The 22,047-nt window shown below is 35.6% G+C and overlaps 1 protein-coding gene across 1 annotated transcript in view; it reads left to right on the top strand.

The window, feature by feature from the left end:
- Positions 1–22,047, top strand: part of tusc3 (tumor suppressor candidate 3) — a 550,580-nt gene that overhangs the window by 258,689 nt on the left and 269,844 nt on the right. The window contains exon 2 of the mRNA XM_028802245.2: positions 567–736. Within this exon, the coding sequence (XP_028658078.1) occupies positions 567–736 (170 nt within the window). The remainder of the gene's footprint in view (positions 1–566; positions 737–22,047) is intronic.

Genomic DNA, 22,047 nt, shown 5'->3' with positions numbered 1-22,047 from the left:
ACTGTATATAGTTTATGTCTACATTTTTTCATTTATTACTAAAATATGAAAAACGTTTCTGTTTTAACGATGTGTTTACACTGATTACACTTCACTCCCAGATAATGAAGGCTGGAACAGGGAGAACTTTGTGCACGTTCTGTGGCGGTGGGGGGATGGAATAGTAAGCTGCTTGCTGCTTGTCTTTATCGGCACATTTACAAGACAAAAGATGCTGACGGAGAGGTGTGAAGGGATTTAAGGTGGGCCGAATTTACGAGTTTTTTTGTAGGCTTTGGTAATTCTAGTGTTAAGGGTTGACATCCTGGATGGAACATGTGTTGCTGCCTGGATCAATTTTGGTCCATTCCATTAAAAAAGCTATTTGACACACATTAGTTGCTTCCTAATTTTAGCATTTTCTGCAATGTTAAATGCTTTTTGTTCCTTATATACATGTATATATTTTTTCAATGTTTCAATAAAGAAGTTAGTATTATTTGGTAACGTTTAAAAAATGTACTGCTAATAATAATTGTGTGTTAGAGTACAGTTTCTTTATGTTTATTCTGTTTTCCTCATGACAGAACATGCTGGCAGAGAAAGTTGAGCAGCTGATGGAATGGAGCTCCAGGCGGTCAGTTGTCCGTATGAATGGAGACAAATTTAGGAGATTTGTTAAAGCTCCTCCACGTAACTACTCTATCATTGTGATGTTCACAGCTTTGCAGCCTCAGAGGCAGTGTTCTGTCTGCAGGTAAGAAATAGTACTTTTTTTAGAAAGAACACTTTTAAATATAGCATAAGTATGCACCAGGATATAATATTTTTCTTCACAGCTAAAAAGTTGTAGGATTTTCTTTAGACATTAATCACTCCATTCACTAAAACACTTAAATCATTTGTTGACTGGGACTATTTTAGTACTCCAAAAATCCTGCTTGGTAATGTGTGCTAATCACACTGGTTGCTTTCTGTCTCTGTTTTTATTTATTTGTCATATTAATCCCTTTGAAAGCTGTTAGGGACTAGTACAGGTTGTTCTTCTGGGTGCTAAAATGATTGTGGTTCCTTCCTTGATCTGGTATATAAGGCTGGGAGTAATAATGACTGCTTACCAAAGATAGTTTAAATTTAAGCTGTCATTAATGGAAGCTTTTACCCATCTGAAAATGTTAACTTCTGGAGAAACAATAATCGAATATCTTGTAAAAAACAGACCCAGGCTCAATATAGCATTGAGAACTAAACTTGATGTTTTGGTCATTCTTTTTGACAGATAGATACAAACGAGATAATGGATGAAATGCATTTTAAATACAGTATATGGCAACTGTATGGAAAATTATTTTTGATAGTGCTTCTTTACATGATGGGAAATTATCAGGCTATCCTTCCTTGCATTTCCTTAACTTGTTTATCAATTATCTACCTTTAAGTGCTTTTGTTGAAGCCACTTACAACAATTTAAGGCCACAGAAAACCAGGGTTTATCACAGTAAGACTAAATGTCAGGCAGAGATAAACCTGGACATAGGGACCAGTCTGTCACAGAACCCTTCAGTTGGCCTAGGAAAACAATGTCATGTGTGTGATGATCACAAGATTAACCAATGGCATCTGCCCCCTGCAAAAAACAATTTTGCATTCATTTTGGCTGTGACTGTATGGTTGTCATTTTGTATTTCTGGTAGCCTGCTAAATCAGTTTTACTTTTCTTACTACTTTCATGAACTAAAGGAGACCCGAATAAGAACATTTTGAAAATATATGGAAACAAGCAGTTCTAACATTTTAAATTCTACCTGTTAAAAAAGTGCACTGTTTACCCTGTAGTTCAGTGATGATATGTTCAGATGGTAAATAAGCATTTTTAAAACTTTTGGATTTTCCTTTTCTCATCACTTGTGGAAATATTAACAGTAAACACTGACATCACACTGTTTCCAAATATGAGGTATTTAGACTCATATTTTATATTAACCACATAAAACTTTGCATGGAAACACACATTTCCTAAGATCTTCATTGCCATGTTATTCTACAATTGACTATATGTCCACTTCATCAATATAACTTTAAAATTGTGTTTCAGCATTGTGTTTGGTTTTATTTAGTCTCTTGTACATGTTTTTCATGTTGAATACTACAGAATCCATACTCTCACATTTTCTTTTTGGCACAAACACATGCATTTCTTTTTAATAGCTCAGATTGCTGATGGAAAATATGATTGTTGCCTAGTGTGAGCAACCAATGTTGACACTTCATTATTGGCAAGATACTCCAATTCAGCTTCAGTGTCAGAAACTGTGGCATTTTGCAGAAATTGCTTTGTTATTGCATTTAACAATTTTAACATTCTAGATAATTTCATTTCTGATCACCAGCCCAATTTCTGCTACAACAAATTCTATTATGAGTCTGCCTTGGCAACATGTGATGGAGGGCATTTTAATTACTTAGATATTCACATAGTTGGAACCCAGCAGTTACACTCATGAGAGCCATATGATGTTGGCCAGGCAGTGTCAGTTGGAGAATCTAATGCCAGAAATAACTTTGTGTTTGAGAAGTCTAGGCAATTGTCAATGTGTTTATTAGCTAATATAGTCATACCATCATCGTCTTACTTGGTTTAGTTTTATAGCTTATAATAATAATAATAATAAAGTGGCATTATGCATTTTGTCAGGTTTCTCTTATTCCAACTTTAAAGTTAGCCTCTGACATAATAAAGCAGGGACTGTATGAACAAAGATACTCCATGTCACATCTTTTAATAACAGATTTAAAAAGTCTTCTTAACTTACATTTCCGTTATACCTTTTTTCTGGGCTTGGAAGATTTTACATGCATTTTTGCATTCCCTGCCTTTTTCAGAGGCTAACTTTAAAGCTAATTGTCTGAGAGTAAGTGACTGTCCCAGACTGATAAGTCTGATGTATTTTGAAAAAAAATCCTCAACCTGCCATTCACTTGGAGGCCTATGACTTTAACATACAGTAACACAGATGCATAAACAAAAAACTCAATAAATTAAGAAATAGATAGATAGATAGATAGATAGATAGATAGATAGATAGATAGATAGATAGATAGATAGATAGATAGATAGATAGATAGATAGATAGATAGATAGATAGATAGATAGATAGATAGATAGATAGATAGATAGATAGATAGAAGTGTTTTCAGTAAACAGCTACATTTCTGTTTAATTTTAGAGGGCAGCTAGTCTGCTTGTCCCTCTCATTTTCTGTCACCACTCAATTATTTGTTCTCCTCCCTTCCACTTAACTAATGCTTTCAAGAGATGGCAATTGTAAATGCTTTTGGGGTTGACTTTCACAAACCCCTTACAAAGTTCATTGGCAGAGCTGTAAAGTTTTGGGGCCAACTGGCTTCAGGGCATTCTAATGCCACTCTGCTCCCAAGCTATGACAAGCTCATTTTAGCACACCCTGGATTTAAAAGCTGAGACTGAAGGGGCACCTTTTACAGTAGCAGACAGACCCTTCCACAGCTTTTGGGCCATTTAACTAAATGCCTGACTTCCAACTATTATTTTATTAATTCTTGGAATCATAACTATGAAGCATGTAAAGTGAAAACAGTGAAGGTCCCAGAACTGAGTCCTACCGGACACCATATCTCACTTCTGTGTTAATGATGGAGTATTGTCTGCACATTTCTGCACGTACTGGAATTGATTTGAGAAATAACAACTAAACTAGGCAAGGGCAGTGCCTTTGAACCCAATATCAGTCTAACAATATAGACAAGGGTACATTTGAAATGTGTGTATAATTGCAATATTAAGTGTATGTGGCACTAGCTCTGACTTTTTAAGTAACAGTTTAATAACTGACACTTTTAGTGCAATAAAACTACACCATTCAGTAATGAGCTATCAACAACCGTTGATCTTTTTACTAGTTTTATTGACAGTAGATCTAAGGAACAACTAGTAGGTTTCATTTTAGAAGTTAAAGTTAAGACTTTCTGTTCTTTTAATAGCAAAATGCTAAACTTAGAACATAATTATCCAGGAACTCTCAAACTATGTTAAGCTCATGGTTAAATGAAACAATTTAAATTTGATTAACATAAACAAATTAGGACATTATGAAGTCAATTATAAATAAGAGGAAAATAAAAACTGATGTTAACAGCATTTGTGGAGAAATGCTGGGTTATGATGGACAAAGACACTGTTCAAGTTAGACAAAATAACAGTTCATATCCCTTAAGCCAACCAGATCCCATCTTCTTCCTGGACATTCTACAGTAACCTAAATACAGTAGATGCCTGATAATATGAAATGAAGATTTGTTTTTTTCCTTCTACTTTAGCTGGAAAAAGCAGGTTTCATTATTCTTTTAAAATTTATGGTAAAAGGCGGATCACTGAGTGAGATATCACTGATTCAGTAAATCTAACATTTACAGCTACTGAGTTAAAACAAAAAAACAAACTTTTTACTGTCTTTATTATTTCCAATTAATGACTATCTATTTATTATTTTCAATTAATGACTATCTATTTTTTCTTTTTTCATATACAATTAGTTATCAGTCATCCATTTTTTTAACTCAGAGACTCAACTAATTAATAACACAACAGCAGAAATACAATTTGATCTCAAGTAAAGATATAGATGAGTATCATGTACTGTACTGTGCATGGGAGTCAAACTTAATATTATTTTCTCTGCAGTAGCATGTAAAGTGAAAGCAGTTAAAAGTCCCAAACTGATCCTCAAGAGATACCATGTTAAACTTAAGAACTTAATGACAGAATACCATCTTCACATTTATATATTGAAATTGATTTGATAAATATGAGCTATGCCATGCTGAGATCGTGCCTGAGAACCCAACACAATTTTCAAGCTGTGAAACAGGATATTGCCACTGGTCTCAAGACCTGTACTTAAATCTATAGTCATATGAAAAAGTTTGGGAACCCCTCTTAATTCTTTGGATTTTTGTTTATCATTAGCTGAGCTTTCAAAGTAGCAACTTCCTTTTAATATATGACATGCCTTATGGAAACAGTAGTATTTCAGCAGTGACATTTAGTTTATTGGATTAACAGAAAATATGCAATATGCATCATTACAAAATTAGACAGGTACATACATTTGGGCACCCCAACAGAGATATTACATCAAGACTTAGTTGAGCCTCCTTTTGCAAATATAAGACGCCTCCTATAGCCTTTGATGCGTGTCTGGATTCTGGATGGAGGTATTTTTGACCATTCTTCCATACAAAATCTCTCCAGTTCAGTTAAATTTGATGGCTGCCGAGCAAGAACAGTCTGCTTCAAATCATCCCAGAGATTTTCGATGATATTCAAGTCAGGGGACTGTGACGGCCATTCCAGAACATTGTACTTCTCCCTCTGCATGAATGCCTTTGTAGATTTTGAACTATAGTTTGGGTCATTGTCTTGTTGGAATATCCAACCCCTGCGTAACTTCAACTTCGTGACTGATGCTTGAACATTATCCTGAAGAATTTGTTGATATTGGGTTGAATTCATCCGAAATACCAAATAATTGACCAAATAACTCAGTTTTTGTCTCATCAGTCCAAAGCACTTTGTTCCAAAATGAATCTGGCTTGTCTAAATGAGCATTTGCATACAACAAGTGACCCTGTTTGTGGTGTGAGTGCAGAAAGGGCTTCTTTCTCATCACCCTGCCATACAGATGTTCTTTGTGCAAATTGCACTAAATTGTAGAACGATGTACAGATACACCATCTGCAGCAAGATGTTCTTGCAGGTCTTTGGAGGTGATCTGTGGGTTGTTTGTAACCATTCTCATAATCCTGCGCATATGTCGCTCCTGTATTTTTCTTGGCCTGCCAGACCTGGGTTTAACAGCAACTGTGCCTGTGGCCTTCCATTTCCTGATTACATTCCTTACAGTTGAAACTGACAGTTTAAACCTCTGAGATAGCTTTTTGTAGCCTTCCCCTAAACCATGATACTGAACAATCTCTGTTTTCAGATCTTTTGATAGTTGCTTTGAGAATCCCATGCTGTCACTCTTCAGAGGATAATCAAAGGGAAGCACAACTTACAATTGACCACCTTAAGTACCTTTTCTCATGATTGGACACACCTGTCTATGAAGTTCAAGGCTTAACAAGCTAATCCAACCAATCTGGTGTTGCAAGTAATCAGTATTGAGCAGTTACGTGTATTCAAATCAGCAAAATTACAAGGGTACCCAAATTTTTGCACTGCCAATTTTTCACATTTGATTTAATTTCATACAACTAAATACTGCTTCACTAAAAATCTTTGTTTGGAAAACACCCCAGTACTCAGATGTTCCTAGGAAATGAAAGACATACCACTGTTATCTTTTTTGTTGAAAGTAGAATAAATCATTATGCAGGTTGAGAGGGGTTCCCAAACTTTTTCATATGACTGTAAAAGGATAGTAAGTGTACTCTTTCCTTTATCAGAAGACATGAAAATGTTATTTGCAACATAAATGTTTGCCATTTCTGACCTTTTGGTATCATAACCAGTGCAAAAACAAGACTGAACTTTTTCAACAAGTTGTAGTAAGAAAGTTTAGACTGAAGTTGTGAAGCTTCAACTTTTTCAAATACTTTAGAAAAAAGGTACATTTGAAATTATTATATAATTATTAAGTATGTTTGGGTATGGCTCCATTTTTTTCAGTAATGATCTGTAGCAGTCAATAAAGCTGTATTCCATCCATCCATTTTCCAACCCGCTGAATCCGAACACAGGGTCACAGGGGTCTGCTGGAGCCAATCCCAGCCAACACAGGGCACAAGGCAGGAACCAATCCTGAGCAATGGGCCAACCCACCACAGTAAAGCTGTATTAATAAGTATTAAGAATAGGTGCTTCCAGAACAGTGATTGAGCTTTTCACCATTTTTTTTGGGACCGGGTCAAATGGTAGGTAGTAAATTTCATTTAAAAAATGAACATTACAATTTCTTGTTCTGTTATAAAAATTTCTAAGGTGGTATGCACATGGAGAGATGGGGTCTGACCCAGATGAACTAATTCTCTGAAACGATAATGAAATCTGGGATCTTACTTTACTTGGTTTATCATTAATGAAGTTCAAAAAATCCGTGCCTCAGATGTTTGTAGGGATTTTGTATGGCAGCTGACATACATGACATTTCTCATGTATCAAATTAATGACTGTCATGAACAGTGCAAGAGGGTTATTTCCATTTTCAATTATTAATATAGAATAATTTTAAGAGTGTCCCTGAAAAAGAACTTTTTAAATAGATTTTAGCTGTCAGTTCGTACTTTTCATAAACCAGCTGATTGTGCTCCTTGCTTTTTATAATAAAATGTCAATTCTAATTACTGGTTTTAACGACTGAAAACACCGAAGAATTACTTTTTAAACACCTCAAGGCTTTGAAAACTCAGATCATGGGGTTGCCACTGAAATCAATTGCAGCCATTAATAAAACTCATTATTCATTTTCTTAGTCATAGTCTTTCATTTCTGATGGTTGTTTTTGTTGCAAAAGAAACACTCTTTATCCCATTAGGCAAAGTTGTAACATAAAGGTGTACACATTCATCTGTGTGGCATTTTGCTTTAGCTGATATTGTGCTTTATGAATAATTAAAAGACAAAACATCATAAAATATTAGTACACATCTCTGTATGAATATCATATTATGTTTATTTTTGTGTTAAGTAAAGCCAAGTGAAAATAAAACAAATGCAGAACATATCTGTAACAAGTTACTGAGAGTAAGATTCTTGTATCGTAACTGGTGTTAAGTCTCAGTCCTTTTCAATGCAGCCCTGAACACGAAGAAGCCAGTTAATCCTATTTAAAAAGACATCAGACAAGGGACCACCTCAGGGTAAAAATTACTTCATAAAAATTGTTCTGCTTATCTTCGTTTTCGAGTAAGTAAAAAACTACTTAGGTAGTTATATCTATAGGTATAGATATTTTAAGAAAAAAATAGTAATATTTTATAGAATCTACCAATACCTGTAATCATATATTTTTATAAATACATCTGAATAAAATAGTACAGAGTTTGTGCAGACCTTAAAATGTTTTACTCATACTGATATTAAATAGATTTAGAGAATCTCAGTTGTTTCGGCAACAGCTCCTATTAATAAAGAGGGACAAGAGGATAAATAAGCAGGTAAACTAGAATTGTAAAAAAAATAATGAAAAATACAAATAAACCAATGATGAGTGACGGCTGACTCATTTTAGAAGGGAGGTTTTCTGGAGTGGCTGCAAGAGCATAAATTTAAAAACATCAAGACAGCCTTACAAATTTAGAACTGAAGAAACAGGTAAAGGTATACATATCTTTTCCAGAAATAATAGTTGTACTCTTCTTAATATGGAATTGGAAAAATTATTCATTAATTTCATTTAGATCAGCTTAATAATGGGTATTCTGAAAAAGGAGAAGAACAATGAACAGTGATTCCTGAACAAAGATTATCCATCTTCTAAGCTTCTGCAATTGAAACTGAGAGAGAGTGTTCATTTTCACTATTAATTTGTAACATACTGTATTACATAAATAACTTTAGATATAAATTGATCAGTGACTATCAGAGAGAGAAGTATAAGGAATTTCTTCAAAAATAAAAAATCTTCATTTGTTTAAACCATATTTTTATAGAAATACTAAAAGAATAGAAATTGATGCATTTAACTTAACAGAGGAATAAAAAGATAAATCTCTACTAAAACTGAAAACATTTTGAACACAAAAGAGGAGAATCTAAGGTGAGAATTTTGAAAAATGGATGGAGCCCTGGCATTTGTACGTAATTTCCAACTCCCAGAAACAAGTGAAGTAGCATCATCCACAAAAAACTCTGCAAAACTTCTTCATCCAAAAAAGTAAATGGAAAAGAGACCAATGTTATTGCCATACAATCAATTTCTCTTTACACTTACAGTTATATGTATGCAAAAAATGTGTTACTGGAGAACTTTTACCTAGACAGAAAGAGTTACAAAATAGGACTGTAATAAATGAGAAGTGATACTCATAACAAAATTTGGGAGTCCTAAAAAATGAAAACAGTATGGGGGAACAGAACAACTAAAAGTTAAAAAAGAATTAATCTGTCTATTCTAGCTTGAAAATACATGGCGGGGGTGGCTAACTCTGATTGTGAAGAACTGCAGTAGCTCCAGGTTTTTGTTCCCACCCAGTTGTTTAATTAGAAGACAATCCTCACCAATGGCAGATCTTATTTAATTTCATATTTATTTAATTAACTGTGTCAGTTCATTCTTAAATCATAGATTTTTTTTTTCCCTTTTAAGGACACATGTATCATCCAAGTGATTTGAAGCCTAAAATGGATGAGTACTTTTGAGTTCTTCAGTTTTTCTTCGGTTTCCTTCTGTGTACTTAATTAAACCAAATAGTGAATGATGAATACACATGGGTGGAAATGGATACAAGCTGAATGTAGAACTGCTGGTTCCTTATTGCTAATAAGGAGCAGTTGAAACAATGAATACAGTTGTTTAAGACATCTAAGCAAATAAGGGTTCAAAATCTTCATAAGTGAGACAACTAAAATGAAGTAGAAAAATGTCACTTGTGTGATAAGTGCTTTCCTCGGCAATGACTGATTTCTCATGAAACAATTGAGTTGGAACAAAAAAATGAAGCCACTGTGGCCCTCCAGGACCGATGTTGCTCATCCCTAATGTGAAGGGTCTGAGTCTTAAATAGCAAATAAATTAAATTAAGTTAATTAGCAGCAAAAAGTAGTCACTAATTAAGAAAATAGTTGGAATGAAAACATGTAGCCCCTGTGGTTCTCCATGATCCATGTTGGCCGCTCCTGATATATGGTAAGCAACAGGCCATTTGTAACCACTGAGTATGCATGGAAGGAAACAACCAGAATTGTGAGGAAACTCATGACAGTCTGACAGAAATGAGAAATTATTCAGGACTTTTTGAGTCAGGTTTAGGAACAGTAATGGCACAAAGGAAAAGAGCCTTCTGAAGGTGTCTTGTACTCCTTTAAGCCAAAACTGTCAAATGAATAGCAGTTCCAGAAAAGTCTAAATCACAATGTTGTTAAGCTAGTTTGGTGCCTGGAAGAGATCCTACCAGTGGCACCCTGACAGCCACACACAAAGAGGGTAGGGTACGTTGGCGATTCATCATCGTTAAGACTTACTGTATACCAATTGCATAGTTGGAGGAATGACCTGTTGTTTAAAGAAAGAAAAATAACTAAGGAGAGAGCACCTCCTGGCTAAAATACCTATAGCTTAATTATTCCTCTAACCTGCTTTATTTAATTGTTAAAGTACTGCACTGCTATTGAAACTTCCTTAAAAAAAGAAATTAAATGATACAAATAAAACACCTTTTTTAACAAGGTTAAAGGCACAGTTGAATTGGAAGCAGAATATAACCAGGTTAGAACTCAAAGCTAAGCCAAACAAAATATATTTTTGTTCATATTGTATGCCTTTTGTGGATGATATAACTTTTTGCTTCCTTGATTTCGTCTTCTTCTCTCATTTAAGTGGAAATTGAATATTCTTTCAAATTTCTATGTTGTTTCTTCCATTTGAAATGACCTACATTTCATTTCATTCTTCAAATAACAGCACTTCACGTCAATAAAAATGAACAAGGCTGACATTGCAGACATTTCTGACTCGTCACACAGCCTATAACTTTCTTATCTGATAATTCCAATATTGCATAACTTTTCCTTTTGAAAATCATAAATTTTAGCTAATACTGTACTGCATAGTATTTCATACCAGAAACAAGGCTCTAACAACATATTTTGATATGTTTGTGTTATGAATTACAAACAAATACATTATGTGGGCCAGTTTAAATTTTTCATTTGAACTAACAAAAAGCAAATATATACTTTTTGTTTTATTTCTGAGAAAACCACATAGGTAACATAACATTGTCAAAATGTAATGAATTATTATTATTATTATTATTATTAAAATGCACCTAACCCAGCGCAGAGTCAGAAGAAATTGATGGAAGCATCAGGTGCAAGAAAGGATCCACTTGTAGCAGAACAGCTACATCACAGGGTCATTCATGGACTCGTTCATTCCCTCACCAATTAAGCTTACTTATAAAAGTTTGGGATGTGGGAAGAAAACTACCCAGACAAAAAACCCATGTAGACACGAGCCAATCAAATATTGCAACTAACTGCATTCAGATGCAGTGGTCAGTTCATCTTGCATCAGAAACCATGTGTGGGATTCAGATTCAGAATGCTGGGTCTATGAGGCAATAGCACACCACTAACCACTGCGCCAACCTCTGGAACAACTTCCAGGAGGCAAGTACTTTTTAACCTCCTTATCACCAAAGATATTTCTGCAAAATATTTTTATAAATCTGTTATTTTTGCATTTTCATAAATTGTTATTTTTTATCAAATACATAAACTTTTTTTTGTGATGACATAATTATTGGACAATATGAAAATTTACAATAACAAAATAACAGTTACATTTAAGCAATGAAGATGATTAACTTTAAAACATGGCTGTAAATCTGCCTTAGACTGTAAAGTATCAAATAATCTTATGTAAACTTATAAAAGTAAATTGAAAGGAAAAATGAAATTTTATTAAGCAGTCCATAATTAAGTCTTTTACAGCAAAACTGGTGTTACAAAATGACTTTTTGTTTCATCACTTACCATTCTGACAATAAAAAGTTGTTGGGTATGACACATTTATTTTCTTCTTGTTTAAATTAATTTAACTATAGGCTTCTTACTTTCTTTGCTGTCTTAAGAATTAAATTTTATTTTTATGAGAGTCTTGGCTTCATATTAAATTGTATGGTTTTTCAAATAAGCTTTGCTTGTTTACGTAGAAAATATTTTGCACTTTTATTTTTTCATTTTTTTTGTTCTCCTTCTTGTTTATAGCCAAAGCTATTTAACAATGAATGATTTTTCACATTCACCTTGAATTTCCTACATTGACTGTTTAATTGATATTTAAGTACAGATAAGTATTTTTTTCCTTGTTTGTACAGGAATACATGGTCAGATTTGTCTTAAATATGTGCAGTATATTGATTTTTTCTCTACTTTATGCAATTACTCATTCATTACAGGTATGTTGGTTACAGAAACACTGACAATCTTCTGGTCCTCTTGTGTGTTTTTCATTGCTTTCTAAATGGGCCTTAGCAGAAATGTGACATGAATTGTAGAGGTCTGCATGAAATAATAATAATAATAATAGGTTCTTTGTGGCATTCTTTGTTGTAGTTTCATGAAGATTAATGTTTTCTTTTAACCTTGGCCTTCTTGTCCTTTTGTTATCATTTACCTCAAGTTTTCTTTTATCCTTTCACTTGTGCTCTTTTTTTTTTTTTTTTTTTTTTTTTTTTTTTTGCATGGCATCCTTGTCTGTTCTTCCTTGCAGCAAGTCAGTGATAAGAACATATCTTGCCTTGTATAGCCTGAATGGTAAAGAAGACATTTCACATCACTTAGTAGGGCACCTGTGACCTTTCTCTTGGTAGTAAGGGCTTGCTACAGTCACCACATGCTGCTTGGTCCCCGTCATCACTACAAAACAAATACGGTGTGCTAGTACATCTATTATTTTGCAGGCCACCTGAATTTTAACTGTCACAAGTGAGCACCACACATAGTATTTGAAGTGTTGTCCACAAATCTTATTCCAGCTGTTACATCATTGTGTTCACTATATGGATAGTTAGATATTGATGATATTCCGCTTTTCAGACACACCTCTAGGTGTGAAATCTGAAGTGGGGTGGAGGGAGATATCATTGGCTGTCAACTCAGCCAATTAGATATCGTCAATAACTGCATGCAAATGCATTGATCAATGTTCAGGTTGCTGTGCAGCAGAAGTTTCACATAAGGTAGGAATTACTTAAACAGTGCAAAGCAATAAAACATGTACTGTATTTCTGTTTGTTTTTAGGGATTTTATAAGGGTTTGCTATTCTTTTAAATTTTAATATTAAAAGAATTAATTCCTACTTTGTAAACACAAAGTATCCCTCCTGAATTGTAAATTTAGTGTACATTTCTAAACTCCTTTAGCTTCATTAAACAACTATCATAGCATTCTGTAGCAAGCTATTAGTGTCATTTAATTAAATCACTTGTCTTGTTTTACATTGCTGTGACAAAGCCTCTGAGACTACCAGTCTACAGTACAAGAAAGTAATTAATACAATTCACCTTTTAACTATTAATCAATAAATCATTGCCAGCGGCATGCAGAGCCTTTTGCACTTTGGCTTTAAAATAGTAAAAAATGAACCAGGAAAACATGTGACAGGTGACATATAGATTTGTCTCAAATACATAACTTTATTAAAATATTTTATGTAGTATGAAGCATAGTACAAGGAGTAATTTGCAGAAATCATTTTATTTAGCATATTTTTCATTGGAAATGATGAGATGACCCCTTTTATTTTTGTTTGATGACTTTGCAAAAATAAAATACTTTCTTCTATAATGTATATCTGTAGCAATAAAGCCAATCAATCAATGCTTTCTTCATGTAGCAAATACAATCAAAGAATGTTTAACAAAAGGAACATGGTTACAATGTTAAATTTTGATGATGAAGAAAAGAATATGATGTTTCAATTGAAATAAATGAATGGTTACAAAATAAACAAAATATTTAGGTTAGAGCTTCAAAATACTAAGCAACTGAGCACTCTTTATTAACAAAGAAAGTATTATTCTCAAAAAAAATAACAGAAAGGACTTTTAAAAAAGTGTAAATAATGGCTCAGCAATGAAAATGTGAAGTAAAACATACAGGTTTTCAGTCTTGATTTGAACAGATATGATAAAGCCACAAAAACAGGTTTAGAAAGCATGTTTCTCACAGTGGCAGCCAAAAAGCTGAAGGAACATTTATATTGTATTCAGAAGTATATTTAAAGGTAAGCAATGATTTAGTGATGCCCATGTGAAGCTTTTTGATGTGAACCGGCCTTACATAGCTCTTGAGTCTCTATTTACCCAACTCTTTCAAAATAACATCAGTGGATAGCCTTGTGCTAGTTAAAGTACATTGTTCTGAGGCTGAAATCTGTCTTTCTCTTATTTAGGATGCAGTATGTATACTCAAGCAGACAAGCTGAAAACAAATAAGAGTCTATCAGGCAGTCCACCTAGACTTTCTATGCTGTTGATAAAGTAATTTATGTGCATTTTATTATTAAACTGCTCAATACAAGTGTTTTGGAGAGAGTGGGTAGAGAATTTACGAGAGGCTACATAGTAATGGGTTGACATGCATTTTGAATGTATTATTGCTAAATGTTTGTCAGACATCTTCACTCAGAGAACTCATCAACGTACAGGATATACTGCTATTGTCTACATTTATTTTTTACAACAAGTGCACAGCTAAGTTTTGTGACTGAAGGTTACACAATCAGTTGGAGATGGAAAATAAACTGACAACCTTGTAGATTAAAATCCAGTGCCCTAGCAACTACAGTAAACCAGTTTTTTTAATGCTTTATAGATACATAGAAACATGAAGACATACAGTTCTACAAAAATGTTCACGACCTTGGAAGTTTTCACATTTTATTGGTATGGAACGTTGAATAACAGTGGATTTAGTTTGTCTTTTTTGAATATTGGTCAACAGAAAATGTCTGTTTAATGTCAAGTGAAAATACAAAACACAAAATAATTGATCACTGAAGTCAGCTGGAAGAAAGTTTTATGGTATGATGAGACCAATGTTAAGGTTTTTGGCCATCAGACTGAATGCCATGTTTGGTATAAGCCAAACTACATTATTAAAAACACACAATCCTCACCAAGAAGCTTGGTGGTGATCACATCATTCTGTAGAAATGTTTCTAATGCAGTATTCAGCCCTTTTAATATGACACACCTCAATCATCATTGGTGTAGCCAGTTGCTTTAGAAGTGTCATAAAGAATTAAATGGAGATCTCTCTGTACTGAAGGGGTTTCAATTAATTGTAGTATTAATGCACCTTATCTGGTGGTCCAATTTGTGCTGAATCAGTATAGTCAACTAACCTACACAACAAGGACAAAAAGGACACTTCAAGCAACTCCATGAAAATGTTTTGAAAAGTACAAGTCAGGGGATGGATAAAAGAAAATATCCAAGTCACCGAATATCCCTTGGAGTTCAGTTAAATCTGTCTTTAGGAGATGTAAAGAGTATGGCACAGATGTAAATCTTCCTAGAACAGTCCATCCACAAAAGTAATTATGCAAGAAGACTATTGAGGGAGGCCACCGAGAGACCTATGAGACCTTTCACCAGACACAATTTTATGGGAGAGTGGCAAAGAAAAAACAGCTGTTTAAAAAATGCACAGAGCTTACCAGAAAGAAAGACTCTGAAGTCATCTGGAAGAGGATAGTATGGTCTGATGAGATCAAAATTGAGCCTTTTGGCCGTCAGACTAAATGCCATGTTTGGCATAAGCCAAACACTGTACATTAACAAAAACACACCATGGTGGAGATGGATCAAGCTGTGGAGAGGCTATCCACAAAGACTCAAGGTTGTCATGGCTGCCTAATGTGCATATACTAAATACTGAATTGAAGGAGCTGCATATTTATCTGGTCAGTTATTTTGTGTTTTATATTTGTAATTTGGATCACTTTGCAGAGATCTATCTTGTTCTGTCAAAAAAGTCAATCAAATCCATTGTCATTCAATGTTGTATAACAATAAAATGTGAAAACTTCAAAAGTAGTGAATACCTTTTTTGGGTACTGTACATGCCTAATCAGTCCTAGTAAATAAAAAAATCAGAAATTATAAAATGTAAAATGTTTATACTTCTTAATGTAAGTAGAATTTCACACAAAATACAAGAGCTAGAGGTAAGTAATTACCTTGTGCTTATGATATTGTTGGAGTTAAAGAATCATGACTAAATTAAAGTGATGGAAGTAATTATGTATTACTTAGTTTACATCCTTCAGGAAAACAACAATGAAAGGTGGTTGAGTTAGCATAGGTTCAAGATGAATGATTAGTGAGACTTTGCACCTAAATATATCAATTGTCAAACAATATTAATTTAATCAAATAAGACACACAGGATGGATTACCATTCAGTTTGGATTAATCTTTCCAAAACAAGACTGGGACATCCTTCTTTGAAATACAGAAAACAAAATTAAAATGACATTCATTACACCTAACTGCTTCTTCACCCACGTCATCTCTAGTGTATTCCCTGCCTTTTCTTTTCGACAATAAAAGAAACAGAAGTGATTGATGCTTTGAACAACAGCAATCACAACATGGTTAAGTATGAAATCTTCTATGACAACAAAAAACTACTCCAAAATAAGCATTGTTTGTAAAAGAAATAAAAAATCAGAGATATTCTGAACTATACATATATGTTTATACTGTTTTCAAATAATATTTATACGACTTTTAAAAGATGTCAAATAAAACACTAGACCTAGAGAAGCACTGGAAACTGAAAAATAATATCAAAACAACAAAATTAAATGTTTAACACAGAAATTGATATAAGAAATCTTCTGAAAAATTAGACAAACAGCAAACATATTTTTCTACTACTGGACCTCTAAAAATGCTGCAAAACAGAATTTAAAAAGCCTTAGAGAAGTGTAAGGAAAAAAATGAGTAGCAAAAAGCTAAACAAGAAATGAAAAATTAATAAAAGCTGAGGAGATTGGAGTCCATCCCAGCAGCATGGGCGCAAATGTCATTCTTGGTCAGGGCGCAAGTCCATCATGTGCCTCACTAATACACAGAGCTAATCTGAAACTTCCAACTAAAGCCAAAGTCACATTATACAAGTCATGGGGCATTTCAGATTTTCCAAATTCAGTTGATGATTGGATCAGCTGGTCATGTCAATTTATAGGGCTGTGAATCGCATTTGCGTTGCAACCTTAAAGTTCAATCATGCTTGCCCTTCTTTGTGACAGCCAATAGCATGCTGTGTGACTGAGCCTGAACTATGCAAATGGTTGACAGGTACAGTGAGTTCAGTCTGCAACTGGGTGAACAGACCAAGGGACACAAAATAATCCAAAATGATTTGGGAGAACAGGACCGTTTCCTCCTCCCAGCCCTCTCTTAAGAGGTTCATCAAACCTGAGAACTGTCTCCCATAATGCAACCTGAATGGAGATAAACCTGTTGAGTACTGTGGCACCTAGCAGAAAGCGAACAAAATCAGAGGGAGAAGCTGGTCCCAGTCTCATTGATCTGCCCACACCACCTTCCTCCACTTCTGTTTAAGTGTCTGATTAAAATATGCTATTAAAGCAGGTCGTAGACAAATGTTTTGAGATGGATGATACAAAACAGTATAGCAACTTCCCAGAATGACCCATACATTAAAGCCATCCCTTGGTCCATGAGGACCTCTTTGAAGATGCAGGCCTGTGCAAAGACACCCACCATTTCCCAGGCAGTTGTTTTAGAGTTGGCCACTCTCAAGGGGATGGCCTTCTGGTATCATATGGCGTAATCCTCAATAACTAATATGTATTTATGGCCCTGTGCCAAGCGATCAAGCAGGCCAATAATGTTGACGCTGACCACTTGAATGAAATCTCAATTAAAGGCAAGGGAAGCAGAAGAAGTGCACTGTCTCACTGACGTATTTGATTTAATTGATGATCCAGATAGGATCTACAGAAGCAGAGCGCCAATAAAATCTGGTAGTGATTCTTTTGAGTGTTTTTTGGAGCCCAGCTGAGCCCCATAAAAGTCGTCATGAGCCAGGGAGCGGATCTTGCAGTGATAAGGCCGTGGAACCAGGTATTGGTTCTGCTTTTCTCCCTGGTGCTCCAACACCCAATACAACAAGTTATAAAGCAGCATGCAATGTGAACCTGGCAGCATGGAGTGGGCACTTTGCTGTCTTTCAATGGAGTTTCCAGAATTCCTGGCAATCTTCAGGAAGTCATCATTTCCCTAAAAAGAAGAAGAGCAGGGAACGAATCTGATGCTGAAGAGCTAGAGGGTCTGATTTAGGTCTAGTGGATGATCTTCTTATCCTTGATGGGTATGTTGTAGGGGTGATTGATGTGACAGCATCCATTGTTCAAAAGTCAGCCTCATCCCAATGGGTAACCAGGCCTTTACCTCCTCTTTTGCATGGTGGCTAACCACCTTGGGACAGGGGCGGGCCGTCCATGGCCTGGTCTCCATCAGGCTCTCCATATCTGTCTGGGATTGCCGACAGACTGGACAGGCCAGTTGTTGGGGTTGAAGCACCAGTCGCAGCAGTGCTGGACTTGGTAGTCTATTGTCAAGCTGTAGCAGATGAGTACCTCCCAGTTTAGAGTTAAGTAATTCCCCAGACAGAAATTGGGCCGGGCCAAGATCTGTGTCCACTCCAGATGGGGCCATCATTGTCGAGCCATGGTCCTCTCGAATATTTACAGTAAAATCTCAGTGTTGTCCTTTGAGTGCATGGAAAATAACAGAATAATGTAACAGAATAACAGAAATTTGTGCTGTCTGCACCAAAATAAATGTGGCTTCAAACAGTCTGTCAATGTATAGATTCACCTCCTCAGAGCTACGGTGTAAACAGAAAATACAAGTAGTGCCATTGCCCCCTGTGGTATCTCTTATATTATCAGAGCCCCGTAGGTGATCCCCAGATACACGTATGACAAGTCACAATCTTCACTTTTTTTTTCCGTTATGTCAGTCTGTCATTTTCCAAATTGCAATATCATAACACAGGGTCACGGGGGTCTGCTGGAGCCAATCCCAGCCAACACAGGGCGCAAGGCAGGAAACAAACCCCGGGCAGGGCACCAGCCCACCACAGGGCACACACACATACCCACACACCAAGCACATACTAGGGACAATTTAGGATCGCCAATGCACCTAACCTGCATGTCTTTGGACTGTGGGAGTAAACCAGAATACCCAGAGGAAACCCACGTAGACACGGGGGAACATGCAAACTCCACGCAGGGAGGACCCGGGAAGCAAACTCAGGTCTCCTTACTGCGATGCAGCAGCGCTACCACTCTTCCACTGTGCCGCCCATTTTGTCATAGTTCATAAAACATGAGATATCAGACAGATGTCTGTTCTCCTTCCTTATCCTTTGTTGCTGCATTATTTGGACATCCGGATGAGTATTCATTGGTTATCATCTATCATGCATGCAGAGCCCACCCCTATGACTACAGACAAAAGTTTGACTTTTTTGGAGTGAGCAAGTCGTAGATTATTTGAACTGAGTCACTTGGGCTTATTAAATTACAAAACTGACTTAATGGGAATGTGTCACTGTTGCCTCCATCTCTAATATTATGTAAATGAAGGCTACAACTGAAAGATCATGTAATGTGATATGGCTATAATCTAATCCCCATGTTTTTATACATGTGGTGTGAAAACCCATGCAGAAAAAAAATCTGAAAATGTCATAGGGACAATTCAGCATAGGATTTGAATCCCTAGACTGAATCCATAACAGAGCAGTGTTAATGACTACACCTCCATGCTGACCAAATAATAAAAATACAAAATAAAATACAACAAAAAACTGCACAAATATTTATACAATTTTAAAAGAATGGAATACAAACATAGAAACAAGAGATCCAGATTTAAAAGTTTTAAAATCAGAAGAGTCAGATGTGCTTCAGTCACTAGGTGTGCTATAGACTAGGAAAGAGCACTAGTATGATGTAATATTAGTAGAAAGAAATTATACAGTTAGGTCCATAAATACAGTTAGGTCCATAAATATTTGGACAGAGACAACTTTTTTCTAATTTTGCTTCTGTACATTACCACAATGAATTTTAAATGAAACAACTCAGATGCAGTTGAAGTGCAGACTTTCAGCTTTAATTCAGTGGGGTGAACAAAACGATTGCATAAAAATGTGAGGCAACTAAAGCATTTTTTTAACACAGTCCCTTCATTTCAGGGGCTCAAAAGTAATTAGACAAATTAAATAACTGGAAATAAAATGTTCATTTCTAATACTTGGTTGAAAACCCTTTGCTGGCAATGACAGCCTGAAGTCTTGAACTCATGGACATCACCAGATGCTGGGTTTCCTCCTTTTTAATGCTCTGCCAGGCCTTTACTGCAGCAGCTTTCAGTTGCTGTTTGTTTGTGGGCCTTTCTGTCCAAAGTTTAGTCTTCAACAAGTGAAATGCATGCTCAAATGGATTAAGATCAGGTGACTGACTTGGCCATTCAAGAATTTTCTACTTCTTTGCTTTAATAAACTCCTGGGTTGCTTTGGCTGTATGTTTTGGGTCATTGTCCATCTGTATCATGAAATGCCGCCCAATCAATTTGACTGCATTTAGCTGGATTTGAGCAGACAGTATGTCTCTGAACACCTCAGAATTCATTCGGCTGCTTCTGTCCTGTGTCACATCATCAATAAACACTAGTGTCCCAGTGCCACTGGCAGCCATGCACACCCAAGCCATCACACTGCCTCCACCATGTTTTACAGTTGATGTGGTATGCTTTGGATAATGAGCTGTTCCATGCCTTCTCCATACTTTTTTCTTGCCATCATTCTGGTAGAGGTTGATCTTGGTTTCATCTGCCCAAAGAATGTTTTTCCAGAACTGTGCTGGCTTTTTTAGATGTTCTTAAGCAAAGTCCAATCTAGCCTTTCTATTCTTGAGGCTTATGAGTGACTTGCACCTTGCAGTGCACCCTCTGTATTTACTTTCATGCAGTCTTCTCTTTATGGTAGACTTGGATATCGATACGCCTACCACCTGGAGAGTGTTGTTCACTTGGTTGGCTGTTGTGAAGGGGTTTCTCTTCACCATGGAAATGATTCTATGATCATCCACCACTGTTGTCTTCTGTGAATGTCCAGGTCTTTTTGTGTTGCTGAGTTCACCAGCGCTTGCTTTCTTTCTCAGGATGTACCAAACTGTAGATTTTGCCACTCATAATATTGTAGCAATTTCTCGGATGGGTTTTTTCTGTTTTCGCAGCTTAAGGATGGCTTCTTTCACCTGCATGGAGAGCTCCTTTGACCGCATGTTGTCTGTTCACAGCAAAATCTTCCACATGCAAGCACCACACCTCAAATCAACTCCAGGCCTTTTATCTGCTTAATTGATAATGACATAACGACGGACTTGCCCACACCTGCCCATGGAATAGCCTTTGAGTCAATTGTCCAATTACTTTTGAGCCCCTGAAATGAAGGGACTGTTTTAAAAAAATGCTTTAGTTGCCTCACATTTTTATGCAATCGTTTTGTTCACCCCACTGAATTAAAGCTGAAAGTCTCAACTGCATCTCAGTTGTTTCATTTAAAATCCATTGTGGTGATGTACAGAAGCAAAATTAGAAAAAAGTTGTCTCTGTCCAAATATTTATGGAACTAACTGTATATGCTATTTATAACCCTTTATTAAAAATATTGTGGCAATGTTAGCACAAGTGTGCGTGGAACTAGTGAATAAGATTCAGTGTCTCACTTGTGCCTGTTATGCCGTAATATACTTAAAATATGGTCATTTTGGTGCTTTCCCCATATTGGCAACATTTGTTTGCTTTAGGATTACATAAATCTATAAGGCATCTAATAACATATATACAGATTGGCTACTTTACATAGCATTTCCTGTGATACTGAAGCATTGTTGTTAATCTATACATATCTGAAAATAGGTGTGAACGTTTCTCTGTTTGCTGTCAGATAAAGTGTTACAAGTAAAAGATGCACTCTGATCATGTTTTATTAAAATCATTCAAATTAGACCACTTCTGCAGTATTGCCAGTGTGCATTCTGCTTTCCTGATTCTCAAGTGTTGTAATAAGAGCTTTCAATTTTGAATTTCATAAATATTTTTTTTTCTAGAAGTCCTCATATTCAAGTGTTTATATTGCTTCTGTGTTGGTAAATGTACTAATGCAACTGTGCCTTCATCCCTTGCAGTAATTTCCTTTTCCTAAAGCTTTGGATTTAGTATGTGTGAGACTCTACAGTAATGCA

Source organism: Erpetoichthys calabaricus, chromosome 5 (assembly GCF_900747795.2).
Source record: "Erpetoichthys calabaricus chromosome 5, fErpCal1.3, whole genome shotgun sequence".
NCBI lineage: Eukaryota > Metazoa > Chordata > Cladistia > Polypteriformes > Polypteridae > Erpetoichthys > Erpetoichthys calabaricus.
This window is presented reverse-complemented; position numbering and strand designations above follow the sequence as displayed.